General features: G+C 42.5%; 1 protein-coding gene across 1 annotated transcript in view; it reads right to left on the reverse strand.

Annotated features, from left to right (window-relative positions):
- Positions 1-1,611: 1,611 nt before the first annotated feature.
- The window catches only part of TNFRSF21 (TNF receptor superfamily member 21), a 61,463-nt gene continuing 46,593 nt past the window's right edge, over positions 1,612-16,481 (reverse strand). Inside the window, exons 5-6 of the mRNA XM_030555302.1 lie at positions 5,658-5,880; positions 1,612-3,090 (exon numbers count right to left, since the gene is read on the reverse strand). Of these exons, the coding sequence (XP_030411162.1) occupies positions 2,861-3,090; positions 5,658-5,880 (453 nt within the window). The 3' untranslated portion in view covers positions 1,612-2,860. The remainder of the gene's footprint in view (positions 3,091-5,657; positions 5,881-16,481) is intronic.

The raw sequence follows: 16,481 nt of genomic DNA on the forward strand, positions 1-16,481 counted from the left end.
CTCAAATGCAACAGAGACTGGGCAACTAAGGTAACGCAATTCAAGATTGAAGGGTGAAAGGGAAGGAACACAATTTGAAATGCACACCTCTGTTCTGGCAAAAACCACCCTGTTCAATTTGTACAGATGCAGATCAACGGGGAGGGGTAAGCCACAAAGCTCTCCTTGTCAGCAGCAGCAGCAGTTTTCTGACAGCTGTTTTGCTATTTCAGTTTTGTCTAAGCTTCACTGGTTTAACCACAGCTTTGACCATACAGGGTAGTGAAATTTCTAAGTGAAACAGTGAGCAGATTTCTTTCCCATCTCCTTTGATGTCCAAATATCTGTACTTGACTTACAGGCCCCAGAATCAGCTGTACCCCATAAAATGACAGTTCCAGCCAGGCAGTGTCGTTTATATGGATTTTGGGGTCTGTGTGACTCCAGGTTATGAACGAATCAGTTCTACCCAATTGCTTGAGACTGTCTCTACAAAGTTGGGGATGTTTTAGTCTGAAGCTCCCACATGCACTGAACACTAAATTGAACACTGACCACCACAAGTCTACGCTGGCCACTGACCCATCTCCCCACAACTTAACATTCCAAGTCTTCGATCAGCTCTAAGCTACTTTTAAAAGGCGGCCTAAAAAGGGTTTCCTCTTTGTTCCATTTCCCCAGAGATCCTATACTGGTCGAGCTGGGAAATAACCAGTTCTGTACTTCGGACAGGCCTATGGCTCGTCAGGTTAGAAAAATAGGGAGGTTTATACCACTGGAAAGGAAAGATGCCCAGTTTTCCAGCATTCATCTTACTGTGGGAAAGTCCTCAGATAGTCTGCTTTCAAAGTACTCCATGTATATACCGAGCACCTAATTTAGGTGATAAAGTAAAATGGTGCTATAATTAAGATCTACTAAGTGTGTCTCCAACTGAACCCTGGGTTCTCCTAATACACCCCTACCTACCAGGGGGTCCATATACTAGAGTTCCTTAACATGGCTTGATTCGGCCTTTGAAAAATGTAGCCACCTACTAGCCAGAAGCCAACATGAAAAATAAACAGATGCCTCCCACAATTGAGGGGTAACACAATGAGAAGTCTCCTGCAAATGTGCTGGGAACAAAGAGGATGCTACATTTTTCCAAGGTCAGATGTGTTCACCTCTGCCTTTGTCGTTTACTACGTGTGCTGCACCAGACTCAGCCTTCTAGTGGTGGCAAGTTACGTTCAGTCTCAGGTAAACAGAGGTGCAGCAACATAATGTGGCGGCCTAGATCATCTTGGCTAGGTTCTTGCTCAAGAGGAAAGTGCGATTTTCTGGCACAAGGCACCATGCCTCACATTTGTGGCAGTCTGCATATCCAAAACCATCAACACAAATGAAGAGAAAGTGTGAGCATTCTTGGGTATGAATTTAATGCAACAGTTTCACTTAAGACAATCACCCATTATGCCTAGACCACGTATGCAGAACTTCAAACCAGGCTACATTCTTAGAACTAGTTCAAACGCCCCAGATCAAAACTAGGGCTTACTGAAACATAGTCCAATCATCTTATTTATAGCAGTGATTAGGAGACATCCAACCCACACAGTGAAGCATCACAGAAGTTAACACAGAAGCACATCAAGTAACAAACATCTAGTATTTATTAATAAATTAGTACACTGGAAGGCAATTTTTCCATGTCAGAACCTCCCCTCCCCTCAACTTCACCCCATCCCAAGGTAGCAAATGCCATCCTCATATTATAGTTCTTCAAACTGAGCATATTACAGACTGTTCATTATGGGAGCATAACACTTGCAAATATAAATCAGACCATTCTTACAATACAGCCTTTCTAGTTTTTGCTTTTTTGTTTTTGCTTTTTTTTTTTTTTAAATAAAAAGTGAAGTGTGATTTAAGAGACTGCTAAGACCAGGCAAGGTCTCTGGCACCTTACTTATTAGCCAACATCTGTATAAAAAAAACCCCAAACAAACAAGAGACAACAGTAAAAGCATAGCTCTGGAAGTCTTATAATCACAAGGAGAGTGTCACCGCCAGGGCTCTCCCTCACCTTCCACAGTTCAGCACCAGTGTTGACTGAGATGATCTATATGGGGCCTGCTTATCTCCTAAGTTTCAAGGCAAAATACTCGTTGTGTGTGGTACATTCAGCTGCAGGCCAAGTGACTTTGTTATAGTCTTGAAGGCTGGAGGAATTAAGCCATTTATTTTCTTTACAACATTTCCGCTTTAGCTTAAAGGGGCACAAGTAATCAAGCATTTTATGCATTGTCCAGGTGAAAACCATACAATAAATAACTGTGCTAGTAAAATCTCAGCAAGGAATATGAACTATACAATAGTACATTTTTTTAAAAAAGTCAGCTCAAGAAAAAAATAAAAGCTAGTTGCATTAGAGAGTAACAGACAAAACTCAATTCTCATGTTTTCCCACTTACAACCAAGGAGAAGAGGGGACAAGGGGAAAGAAAGGTTTATGAAGAGGAAAGCTACTTTGGAAGAAGACAGATATGACAAAAACTAAAATGAGTTAAGAACTATTCCAGATTCAATGTGTAAGTTACACCAGATTCATGGTCTTTCGTTAATGAACTTTGTTTTAAAGTGCATAAAATGATTGACTGGAATGAAAACAGAAAAAATAATTCAGAAGGGGACATAGGGAACAAAGATTTTAATTCTGCAAGAAAGTTAAGCATGAAAGGGGCAATGTCTGCAAACCGCTCCTTCCAGAAATGAGAGAGAGACCTTGAAGAAAATACTGGCCATGTATTCTACAAAAAACCAGCCTGCATATTGTCACTTGTCTTTAATGAGTGCCAAGCTCGTACTAGCAAGATTCAGAGCGTGCGGTGGCCAATGTCTACAATAGATCGGGAAGGTGACTATAGACAGAGTCCAGCAGTATTTGGCTGGCTTCCTGGCTCTTGACTCCAGCAATTTCAAATAGCCTGTCCAGCTTATCCTCTGCCTGTGGAATCTCTTCAATCACATGGAGCTCCTCAGGAGTTAGGATGTGAAGCATGTCGTCAAAGATGGGCTGCAGGTCACAAGGGTCCAACCGCACCTGACGCAACACTGTGTCTTTCTTTTCTGTGAAGGGAAGGAGGGATTGATGGTTAAGGCATCATTTGTGGAGAAGCATTCTCCCAGAGAGGAGACAACTAAAAATAAATTCACACCTTGGAGACCTCCCCCTCCCCGTTCCCTGCCTCTAGGGAGCAGGTCACAACTTGTGAAGAACATGAAAAACATGGGTGGGTGTTAGTCATAGAAACTAGAGACGGAGAAAGCCTATTGAGTCACCCAATCTAAACCTCTGCCACAGCAGCATTGTTCCCTACAGCATATTTGCTAGGGCTGCATTACAAATATTGAAAATCACCGGGAAAGAAGAGAGGACAAAAGCCAGAGAGTGTTGCATTCTGTTGGTTGCATTCATTTTAATAGGTCAGATTACTTTGTGTACTCAACTGTAGATGACTTTGGTTAGGTTCCAATGAGTCATGCATCAAATTACAAGTGACCTTAAAGGATTTTTTTTTCCCCCCATAGAAAAAGAGGAGGGGAAAAAAAAGGAAAAATTACGACCTGGAATTCATGCAACCAGGAAGAGGCTCAAGCAAGAAAGTCTCCCTTCCTTGGGGTCTTTCAGATATCAGATCTCCCAATACTGACTAGGAAAGAGGCAAATGCCGTGGGAATAAAAGTCCAAGGGAAATCACTGTGTTGAAACCTAGTCTGTTTTGAAGACAGCAAATTTAAAATAAATTCAGGCACAATCCTGGCAATTCTTGTGGTTTTATAGCCATGTTTTCCTCATTTAAAAATCTCTCTCCCCCATGTGTGAAAAACCTTTACAAAGGGAAGGAAATTCATTGACTGAATATCCAGGGAATACAGTCAAATCAACTCTAATGCTGGACCCAATGCAACATCAAATAGCATCAGAGGGAATTTATCCATTTCCTTTAATGAGAATATGATCAGGAGCCATGAAGACACTAAAAAGCAATCTCCAATCAGAGATCTTAGATGTTTGTATAGAAATCTTAGACAAAATTTAACAGAAGAGTGATTTTTAGGTTGAGTGTCCCTTTAAAGCAGGGGTTCTCAAACTGGGGGTCGGGACCCCTCAGGAGGTTGCATGGTTATTACATGGGGGTTGCGAGCTGTTAGCCTCCACTCCAAACCCTGATTTGCCTCCAGCATTTATAATTGTGTTAAATATATATTAAAAGAAGTGTTTTTAATGTATGGGGGGGGGGGAAATCGCACTCAGACTTGCTGTGTGAAAAGGGTCACTAGTACAAAAAAGTTGGAGAAACCCTGCTTTAAAGCACTTTGTCCTTCTACTCAGGTCTTTATACCAAATCTACAACAAAGGTATCTGGTACTTGAATGCTCATATCAAGTGCCTATACTGTCAACTCATAATAGTCTCTCCAATTGATATTCAAATTGTGTTTATTCTAGTGACAATGTATTCCCAATAACTCACTAATTTCTTCTCTACATATCCTGGCTACCTAGTTTTATTGGATGCAGCAGAGAAGCAGTCTCCCCTCCTACGGTCAGACGTTAGCACTTTCCGCCTTTGTCATAAACAGATAAGTAAGAGTTAATAGAACAGAAGTACTTCATCTCTCTTTTGCCTGTAAAGGGTTAACAAGTCCAGTGAGCCTGGCTGTCACCTGACCAGAGGACCAATCAGGGGACAGGATACTTTCAAATCTTGAGGGAGGGAAGTTTGTGTGTGTGCTGTTAGATTTTGGTGGCTGTTCACTCTGGGGGCTCAGAGGGACCGGACGTGCAACCAGGTTTCTCTCCAATACAGGCTCTTATATGTCCAGAATAGTGAGTACTAGGTAGATAAAGTGAGTTAGGCTTATGGTTGTTTTCTTTATTTGCAAATGTGTATTTGGCTGGGAGGAGTTCAAGTGTGTATTTTGCTGAAAGGATTTTAATTTGTACTTGTATACTTAGGCTGGGAGGGTATTCCCAGTGTCCATAGCTGAAAGACCCTGTAACATATTCCATCTTAAATTTACAAAGATAATTTTTACTGTTTTTTCTCTTCTTTAATTAAAAGCTTTTCTTGTTTAAGAACCTGATTGTTTGTTTTTTTATTCTGGTGAGACCCCAGGGGACGGGGTCTGGATTCACCAGGGAATTGGTGGGGAGAAAGAAGGGAAGGGGGAGAGAAAGGTTAATTTCTTTGTGTTAGGATTACTGTCTCTCTAGGGGAGAATCTGGGAGGGAGATAGAGAAGGAGGGTGGGGACGGTGCATATTCCTCTCTGTTTAAGATTCAAGGAGTTTGAATCACAGTGATCTTCCAGGGTAACCGAGGGAGGGGAAGTCTGGGAGAGGCAATGGTGAGGGAAAGGGTTTATTTTCCTTGTGGTAAGATCCAGAGGGGTCTGGGTCTTGGGGGTCCCCGGGCAAGGTCTTGGGGGGACCAGAGTGTACCAGGCACTGGAATTCCTGGTTGGTGGCAGCGCTACAGGTTCTAAGCTGGTAGTTAAGCTTAGAGGAATTCATGCTGGTACCCCATCTTTTGGACGCTAAGGTTCAGAGTGGGCAATTATACCATGACAGCCTTTTATATTGTTCTGAAAACACATTTAAACTTGCGGACTAGTGTGCTGACTTGGCTACCTTTGGTAATAAAAGAGCCTGTTCGGCTTAGTGGAGAGGAGCCACTGGAAGCAGAATCACAGCGCAGAAGAGGTTCCGATTCGTCGACGAAGAAGCCTTTGTTTTTCTCGCAAGGAGATGGTTCCACAGAGAGGATGGTGGCATCAGGTGGTTTTGGATTCAGATTGGCAATAGGACTGAGCGGGCTGGGACTCACAGGAAGGGCCAGTTTGTCAGGTTCTATCTGTGAGGACAAAAGTTGATTATGATTTGTTACGCAAAACCTAAAGCAAAGTAATCCACATCTCAACTTAACAAACAGGGACAGCGGCCAGCACATTAATATTGCAACTTTAGGTAGACTGTAGCCCCTTTCTCAGTGAAATTAAGAGTAAATACTTAATAGTGCCACCTTTTAACAGAGTTCACAATATTCTGATCAACTTCTCCCCAAGGAAAACTGAAAGTGCTTAATGTCAATGTCCTGTTCTCAAAGAAATTTCTCTCCCTACAAACCTGCTGTCCCAACAAACAGAGTGGAGAGCTTGAAATGATGGGGTCTAAATTAGCTGTTATCACTCAAGATAGATCTTGGAAGTCATTGTGGATAGTTCTCTGAAAACATCCACTCAATATGCAGCAGTAGTCAAAAAAGCTAACAATGTTAGGAACCATTAGGAAAGGGATAGATAAGACAGATAATATCTTACTACTACCACTACATAAACCCCTGGTGTGCCCAGACCTTAAATACTACATCCAGTTCTGGTCACCCCATCTTCAAAAATATATATTAGAATTGGAAAAGGTACAGAGAAGGACAACAAAAATGATTAGGGATATGGAACAGCGTCCGTATGAGGAGAGATTAAAAAAAAAGTGAGATTTTTCAGCTTTGAAAAGAGACAACTAATGGGGTACTTGACAGAAGTCTATAAAATGATGGTGTGGAAAAAGCAAGTAAGGAAGTGTTATTTACCCCTTTACATAACACAAGAACGAGGGGTCACCCAATTAAATTAATAAACAGCAGGTTTAAAACAAACAAAAGGAACTACTTCTTCACAAAATGCAGTTAACATGGAACTCGTTGCCAGGGGAAGTTGTGAAGCTCAAAACTATGAGGTAAAAAAGAAAAAACAAATAAAAAACACACAATGACGCAAGTTCATGGAGGATAGGTCCATTAATGGCGATCAGCCAAGAGGGTCAGAGATGCCATCCCATGTCCTAGGTGTCCCTTGCCTCTGTTTGCCAGAAGCTGGGAATGGGTGACAGGATGGATGATGTGATGATGGCCTGTTCTGTTCATTCCCTCTGAAGCACCTGAAGTTAGCCACTGTCGGAAGACAGGATACAAGATTAGATGGATCACCGGTCTATCTCGGTGTGGCAGTTCTTATGTGGTGAAAAATGTTACCAGGATTTGGTGTACCTACGTGTGTATCCAAGAGAGATCCGTACTTGTGTTAAAAGAAATTACAAATATACTGGCCATTTAGTAACCCATATACATATTCAAAGGTGAGTCACTACAGATTATCTTCATGTTCTTTTCATTCCTTTGTGAGATCTTAAAGCCAGAAAGAACCATTAAATTATCTATAGTCTGAAGTCATCTAGAGCACAGACCATTAAAATTCCACCCAGTTCTCTCTTACTGAGCACAATAACTTGTATTTGGATAAGGCGTATCTTCCAGAAAGACACCCAGTCTTGGTCCGAAGACATCAGCCTATGGAGAAGCCACCACTTCCCTGCACAGGTCATTCCAATGCTTAATCAGCCTAACTGTGCTTATTTCTAATTTGAATGTCTGCTTCCAGCCATCAGTTCTTGTTATGCCATTCTCTGCCAGATTAAAGAGGCCTTGAGTAACCAGTATTTTCTCCCTGTAAAGATACTTAATACTAATCAAATCACCTCTCAATCTTTTTCATAAGCTAAATATAGTGAGCTCCTTACATCGCACCGTAAAGCATTTTATGGAGTCCTCAAAATCATTTTTGTAGCTTTTGTACACTCTCCAGTTTATCAACATTTTCCTTTATCTCATTTTCTTTTATCTTAAGCTATAGGTATTGAGAGAGCGATTTAGGCAACAGCACTATTGAGAATATTCTAGGACTGTTAACATTCAGTTCTGTCTGTCTCAAATCCCATATCCTTACTCATTTCACTTGGTAGCAGAAAGACCAATTTCCAGATGAAGCCAGTTTTATTTAACTTGTGTGCACTGATAGAGAATAGGGAGCATAATACCGCATGCAAGGCAATTTACATTCCATGGACTAGCTAGATACACAAGCAATGAAGTCCGTTTAACTATTCCACTAGAATAATAAAGGCTCAAAATATAGATTTAGACGCCTATTAAGGTAACTTCTTAGCATTGCTAGCCCAATAGCATTTCATAGACATACCGGAACCCTACTCTCTAGTATACTAAGTAAGTACGTAACAATTTTTGCATGATGTGAGCTCATGCAGATTGTTTAATGCAGCCTAGTTCTGCTAGGCCTTTTAGGTGTTGTATTAAATAAGAAGTTTGCTCCAGTCAGCCCTCTGCATATGCTGGAAGTGGTAAAATGATGTTTCTGGTATTAGCTCTGCAGCCTGACCCCCTAAGACACATGACACCTGCAGTCACTCCCTCACATTCATACAAATGTCTTAGCACCTAACGGACAAAGAGGTATTTGTGTACACAGTGTGGTTCTCAGGAATTTTGCACTGATCCTTCATACTGTGAATCACATTAATGTAATTCTACATTCTGCATGTGCAAAGAATGTACCGCCTACAAATGTCCACTGGCCGCCCACCTCACTTCCATCAATTCAGGAAATTAACTTGTAATCCTGTAATAAAAGGACGTCTTTCAGCAGGAAACAGAGGATTGTTCTACTTCAACATGTTTTATAATATATTTACAGTGGTGGTTGGTTTTGTTTTTTTAAAAGACGACTTTTATAATTGCCATTAAAATGCCCTGCATGATTCTGCACTATTTGTTCACAAGAGTTAGATTATTGTTCTTAACTGAGAAAAGACCACCAGTGAGAATCAGTGTAGTAAACCTGAATGCTTCCAACACAGCATCCTACAGGATATTTTACCTTTAAAAATAATTTGACACCGGAGCTAACTTCTAAAACGGTACACGTTCGATTTACCTGATCAACACTCAGGTGCAAGCCTATTTTTACCCACAAGAGATGTCTGAAGAACAAGGGATAAGAACAGGGCCAGTGCAACCATTTAGGCAACCTAGGCGGTAGCCTAGGGCCCTGGCATTTGGGGGGCGCAGTTTTCTTCAGCAGCAACTGCGGCGGCCAGATCTTCAGCTGCCCTGGTCGCTGCCAGCATGTAGGCAGAGGGAACTGGGGCAGGGGAGTGTGGGGAGGACCGCCTGCAGCAAGTAAGGTGGGAGGGGCGGCACGCAAGGGAACTCCCTGCCCCAGCTCACCCCTGCCCCACCTCCTCCCCGAGCACGCCGTGGCCTCTTCAATTCTCCTGCCTCCCAGGCTTGCAGTACCTAAGCTGATTGGCACCGCAAGCCTGGGAGGCGGGAGAAGTGAAGCAGCGATGGCATGCTCGGGGTGCTCATGCATGGAGCGGGGGCGAGCTGGGGAGAGGGGGTGCCTCAGAGAGGAGGGTGGGGAGCTGCCTCAGGGCAGAAGCGGGGAGCTGTTGCAGGGGGTGCCTCAGGGCAGGGACGTGGGGGGGGGGGGGAGGGCGGGGGCGCAAGGTGGAAGTTTTGCCTAGGGTGCGAAACATCCTTGCACCGGCCCTGGGCACAAAGAGACAAGACCAGACCAGACCAGACCAGACCGAAAGGATCAGAGATGTTGAATAGTTACAGTAGTGTTAGGAGGCATTAAGTAAATACCAAATAAATCATAACCAGTTGCTAAAGCATTCCAAAAAGGGTGTTTTTCTATAAGGTAAAAATCCTGAGAGCCTGGCCTGTTCTGAACACACTGTTAGCTTATTAGGCAAAGTAAACAGGTTTCTGGAACATGTGTTAATGTTTAAACGATGAGGGAAAGAAAGCAGAGTGAAGTGACAGTGTTTAGAAGGAGAATAAAACACTGCATTGGAAAACTTAATAGACTGACTAACTGATGAACCTGCTTGCAAGTCTTATTTTTAAAGCACTAGTCTAGAAAGGTGCTGTCCACTTCCTGACCTAAGCTGGGGTCATAGCATTGTACCCAGCAGAGTACTGCCCCACGAGTAGCTATGTTTCAGAAGCTGGAAAAAAATTCCCGTACTCAGTTTATCCAGTACCATGCGTTCCTTGGAGACTGAAGACTCTACTAGAATCTGTGTCCAGCTGATCATAACTAATCTTCTGGGTAAGACACTGGTCTGGAATTCTGGAGATCTAGATTCTATTCCCAGCACTGCCCAGGCTTCCTGCGCAACCCTGGCCAAGACAGTTTCTATGTCTGGGCTACCCCATTTGTGGAAAGAAAGGGGGACAATGCGCAACCCTGGCCAAGACAGTTTCTATGTCTGGGCTACCCCATTTGTGGAAAGAAAGGGGGACAATACAACCTACTCCCCTTACAATCAGTTAGAGTTTATGGATGCTTAGACAGAAGGCACTGTGGAAGTCCTTGGTATTTTCATTTCCTTTTACCATTCTACAGGGGAGCCTTACATTACTCATTGCAGTAACATGAGAGAAGCAAATATTGTCTGTAAAGTGCAGAAGAGGCAAACAAGAGCAATCTCCCTGCATTGGGTATCACCATGTCTAACAACAAGCAACAAAGAGTCCTGTGGCAACTTATAGACTAACAGACGTATTGGAGCATGAGCTTTCGTGGGTGAATACCCACGTTATGCATCTGAGGAAGTGGGTATTCACCCATGAAAGCTCATGCTCCAATACGTCTGTTAGTCTGTAAGTTGCCACAGGACTCTTTGTCGCTTTTTACAGATCCAGACTAACACGGCTACCCCTTTGATACATGTCTAATAAGAGAGGCATTCACTATCCCTGACGTGCACAGTTACATCACCAAGCAGTTACACATTTGTTTTTCCATACTGAAACCAATTAACTGCCTTGACGAATCAGTAACCCTCTGCAACGAAACATGATTAAATTGCACCATGTTTTCCTCAGTTACTGCAGCTAGAAATTTGTATTGCACAAAACTCTCACTTTTCTGCTATTTCAGGCTCTCTAACTTCCAAGCTCAGGACTTCAGTGACTGCACCACCCACTATGTCTGTTCAGTCCCTAAACGTAACGTGGCAATGAGAACTGGCACCAAGGCAAAACAGACAACTTCAAACTCGCTGTCCTAGACATGATGGGATCAGTTCCTATCTGGGAACAGAGGCAACAATTTTTTAAAATGCCCTAGAAGGCACTTAAAATGGCCTGTTGAAATATACAGGACTTGTTGCCTAAAGGCAGCGGTGAGAGCCTTCTTAAATGACCTTCAGCCAATGACTATCTGCTGACAGCATCCCTACAGCCTATATTTTTACAGCTGGTTCTTTATTTTGGCTGAAAATGTTTGCACTTGCTTTATTACACTGCAGTATTGGATAGTCTTCACAATAACTTATCAGCCAGCCTAACTGATCTTTATGTATTAACATCTGTGAACAATATGAATGTACTTACGCTCATCCATTTATAGCCCCTTCTAGAGCACTCATCATGGTACCTGAGCGATTCAGCCAGCAGCATCTGAAGTTCAGTGACCATAAATACAGATGGAAGAAAGACCTATGTCTGAAACACCTCTAAACTGAACTGTAAAACCAGAGGAGGAACAGAGGCCTGTACTTGAATATCCCTGCCCCACCCCTCCCATCTACCTGTACCATTATGCAAGTTGTGAGCAAAATCCAGATGAAATTGTCAATTCTTTCCCATTCATGATGGCTGCCAGATCCTGTTGGTTTATTAACAATATCCCAGAATTTATCATATTGGCACATCACCAGCATCTCCAGAGTTACAGAAGACTTAGATTTGCTAGGCAAGGAATTTAGCCAACGGTGCTGGACTTCTACTCATTTTAGCTTTACATCGCCCCTTTGGATTATTCCTTAAAATTTAGCAGTAGCTTTTAGAAGCACATGGTGGGACAGAAATTCACCTGACGAGTGTAAGAAAAGCAACTACTTCAGGGCTCTTAACTCTAGCTGAAAAGATTATCAGGTCCGCCTCATGCAATGAGCCTTTCAGTTTTCTGCCAGCCAACTGCCACGGTCTCTTACATCAATGGTTATTCTATTACAGCCAGGGCCATATGACTCATTGAATACCTTACTTCATAAAAATGGAGGGCTCTGAAAGTTAAGCAAAACACTGTGCTCGGCTAAATTCAATTCACACTTGTACAAAGCTGCAATTCATACTGGGATGTCTGAGGACTCAAGTGAACTCCAATGTGCATTTGCAGCCCCCTCATGGAAGGGAACAGGCAAGGAACATGTTTTGACACAACAGCTGTTTGGATTTTTTCCTGTAAAAAAGACACGTGTGGCACTCTCTGCATTCCCTCGGTGTGAGTCTAGGTGTGGGTGCTTCAAGGAACGCATCAAGACTCTCTGCTATCTCTTCACCTTACAGAGACCTTCAGACAGCATAATGTGTTTAAAATTTATATGCAGCTCATGAACAAGCACTAACAGACGAATCTGTCTCACTGGAACCAGAACAGCACTTGCATTGTTTTTGTTATTAAACTATGATGAGAGAACGTAAGTGTTTGGACCTGAAGATTCAAAAGAAGCCTGATGGTAACTTTTAATTAAATAGTGCATTATACTGGCTAATTGCCTAATGCCAACAGAGCAGCAGCTACCTGTATTTTGGTTAAGCGGCAGTTTTCTTGCCTAACACACACAACTAACGGAACTGCTATTTTTCTGGCCAATTTAGCAGCTGGCTGTAGTCAACGGAGAAAATCTTAGAGACTGAGACTTTATGGTCATTGGGTCAAGTGACAGCCCAGATTTCACTGCATAAGAGATGAAGGATTTACATTTAGGATGGGGTTGCTGATTTCCTACTTCCTTGCATTAAAGATTTCACAGCTACGGAGGAGATGACCTGAATGAAACTGACGAGAGCCCAGTCAGTTCCAAGCTGAGAGGGAGGACATACTCTGCACAAACAGTACAGCAGACTAGACATGCTTCAGCAGGCGCTCATTGCAAGCAGGCATGATCTTACCGGAAGGAACAGCAGGCATAGCAGGTGGGAGGAACATGACACTGCGCACTGCCGGCGAGACTGCAATGAATAATCTCTCAAAGCACTTAACTCTCATTAAAGCTAATAAGCCCTCCATGCACACACGAGGAAGATGCACCCCAATAAATTGTGAGCATATTCAACTGGCACCAGATTGGCTGTTTTACAATCAGCCCTCTAAATTAAAGTTTCCAGATTATCTGCACCGGTGGAGGAAGTTAGGTGGGGTCACTTAATGTCCACAGCTTGGCAGTTTTGATCACTGTTTGGGGTGTAGGGGGTGGGAGTATACACCAGATTAAGTTCCTGTACAGAATTTCAAAGGAGGAAGACATTTAAATTGTGATTCTCTTCCCAACCCTCTTCAGCACTCCAAGCTCATTTTTATCAATAGGGGAATTTCACATCACCCCTCCAAGATAGTTTTATATATGCACGTTCATTAAGGGAAGATATTTTATTTCTGAAAGGTCTTTTTAATTTAAAGTCAGTTAACTGCTACCATTAACTGGTCAGCCAGCTGAAAGAGAGAGAGAGAGAGAGTTCTGCTGTGTCTACTGAAAGACAGACAATTAGCTTCTCACTCTTAATACACTTCCATAAGTTTTCTGGCTCGAAGTTAAGAGACTGGCCATTTTGAAAGAAATTACAAGCACCAGGAAGACTCCTACAAAATCTTCACATCTCTCCTGCACATAAAGAGTCTGAAAGATGACAGAAATTGTGTGCGCAATGCCAAACACCCTCGCTTTTAGTTCTCCAGCTCAACACCCCCTTCCCTCAAAAAAAAGCCACTTAAAAAAATCCATATTTTCCCCACCTCTGATTTCTGAGTGCATTCAGTCTGGGTGGCTACTGTTGAAAGGTTAAGCTCTTTGGGGCCAGGGTTGTATTTGTGCCCTGCAGAATGCCAAGAACATTGTTAACATCAATAATGATGTTTATTGGGAGATGTCTTCCTGAAGTGTGCATGCAGGACTCAGTTTTAATGGTATTAAGTTTAACGGAGCGCCAGCCATGATTAAGAGTGTTTGTTCCGATACTTTGTCGCTAGTGTAGACTAGACACACCATGGTTCTATTACCAGATTAGGGTTTGTCATAGTACAGGTCAAAATCTTGGGGTTTGTCTACATTACAAACAGAATCAAATCAGAGCAGCTGGTACAATACTGGTTGTATCCTAATAGCCTTGAACTTGCCAAAGATTTTGTAAAAGAAAACTACACGGGCACTACAGGCATCAACCGCACTAACCAGTGTAGATCCAGAGGAGGATTAGTTCGAAATCTAGGCTCTAACTACATTTCCCTAACAAGTTTAGAGAACAGCACTGTCACACCCACAGTGCATGTTCTCCCTCAGTTCATACTAAGTCCTTCAAGGTCTTGAACTCCCACCCCTAATAATTCACTAGAAGGTATACCCGTGTTCAGACAGATCACCAACAGACTCCCCAAACCCCAACTGATAGTCAGCCATAACCACACACACCCATATCTCATCTAGTTTGATGCAAGTTTCCCCTAAAGAGCCGCCTTAATCTAAATTTAGGTCTCTTTACACTCCACTTGGGTACAATGGATGGTCAAAAACTGCATTCCTGAAATTCAGGGAAAAATATGTTTTCATGTACCCTTCTTATTTAATTGGCTGCCTTTGCAATTCAGATACTCAACTCACTACACCTGGGGCCCTAAAACTTGTTTAACCGGTGACCCCTTTCACATTGCAAACCTCTGTGTACGACCCGCCTTATAAATTAAAAACACTTTTTTATATATTTAACATCATTATAAATGCTAGAGGCAAAGCGGGGTTTGGGGTGGAGGCTGACAGCTCGTGATCTCCCATGTAATAACCTCGCAATCCCCTGAGGGGTCCCGACCTCCAGTTTGAGAACCCCCGCACTACACAGACTGACATCTGTGTACTGTTTAATTCCTTCCCATCTCGAAGGGGGGTTGCAAGTGAGGAATTTAGCTGTAAACTCCCTTACAGAAGTTCCCAGTTCTGTTTTGCTAAAAAGGGAAATTAAGTAAATCATTCATGAACCAGGAGTCTGAAACAGCAAAAGATTTAGGCTACGTTTGAAAAGAGCTGCTGAAAAGATTCAGACCAAAGGGTTTTGAGCTCTGACAACAGGAAGTAACAGAACTGAATCTCGGAACAGCTATAGGCTATTTGCAATACTGTTTCATATGGAACTTTCACATCCTCTTTTCCTTCACCATCCCCCAGGTGGGGAAAGCTGCAGAAAAACTGAATGTCACATAGCATGTCAAGTGCCGAGTCAGCAACAGAATCTAGAGCCCTAATACTGGGAAGATTCAGGAATACCTTTAGATTGATACACTGAATTCCCCTGCACTAGCCACCCCTTTAAAACAACTGCACCTAGGATAACAAGTAGCATGGGCCTCAGCTGACATGAGTAGCAAAATTTGCAGATGATACAAAATTACTACAGATAGTTAAGACCCAGGCAGATTGGGAAGAGCTACAAAAGGATCCCTCAAAACTCGTGACTGTGCAACAAAATGGCAAATAATTTAATGTTGATAAATGCAAAGTAATGCACAATCCTAACTATAGATATAAAATGATGGGGTCTAAATTAGCTGTTACCACTCAAGAAAGATTTTGGAGTCATTGAGGATAGTTCTCTGAAAACATCCACTCAATGTGCAGCGGCAGTCAAAAAAGCAAACACAAGGCTGGGAATAATTAAGAAAGGGATAGAAAATAGGACAGAAAATATCATGTTGCCTCTATATAAATCCATGGTACGCCCACATCTTGAATAGTGTGTGCAGATGTTGTTGCCCAACCTCAAAAGAGAGATATTGGAATTGGAAAAGGTTCAGAAAAGGGCAAACAAACATTTTTAGGGGTATGGAATGGCTTCCGTGTGAGGGGAGATTAATAAGACTGGGACTTTTCAGCTTGGAAAAGAGACGGCTAAGGGGAGATATGATTGAGGTCTATAAAATCATGACTGGTGTGAAGAAAGTAAACAAGGAAATGTAATTTACTACTTCTCATAACAAAAGAACTAGGGGTCACCCAATAAAATTAATGGGCAGCAGGTTTAAAACAAATAAAAGGAAGTATTTCTTCAAACAACGCACAGTCAACCTGTGGAACCTCTTGCTAGAGGATGTTGTGAAGTCCAAGACTATAACAGGGTTCAAAAAAGAACTACATAAGTTCATGGAGGATAGGTCCATTAATGGCTATTAGCCAGGATGGGCATGGATTGTGTCCCTAGCCTCTGTTTGCCAGAAGCGGGGAATGGGTGACGGGGGATGGATCACTTGATAACCTGTTCTGTTCATTCCCTTTGGGGCACCTTACATTGGCCACTGTTGAAAGACAGCATACTGGGCTAGATGGACCGTTGGTCTTACCCAGTATGGCCGTTCTTATGTCTAAAAGCCTAAAACTTATTAGGGTGCAGTCTTTGTTCAAGAAAGTTTCTTTCATCTAGTCTCCTTTTCAGCCTCCTACCAGTCAGGATGCATCAAAGAGATTAAATAGACTGTTTTCTTTGTCTCCTAAAGTAAAGGATAAAGATGGAGTTTCTCTGTTTCTTAAATACCCCAAACGGAT

This window comes from Gopherus evgoodei, chromosome 3 (assembly GCF_007399415.2).
Source record: "Gopherus evgoodei ecotype Sinaloan lineage chromosome 3, rGopEvg1_v1.p, whole genome shotgun sequence".
NCBI lineage: Eukaryota > Metazoa > Chordata > Testudines > Testudinidae > Gopherus > Gopherus evgoodei.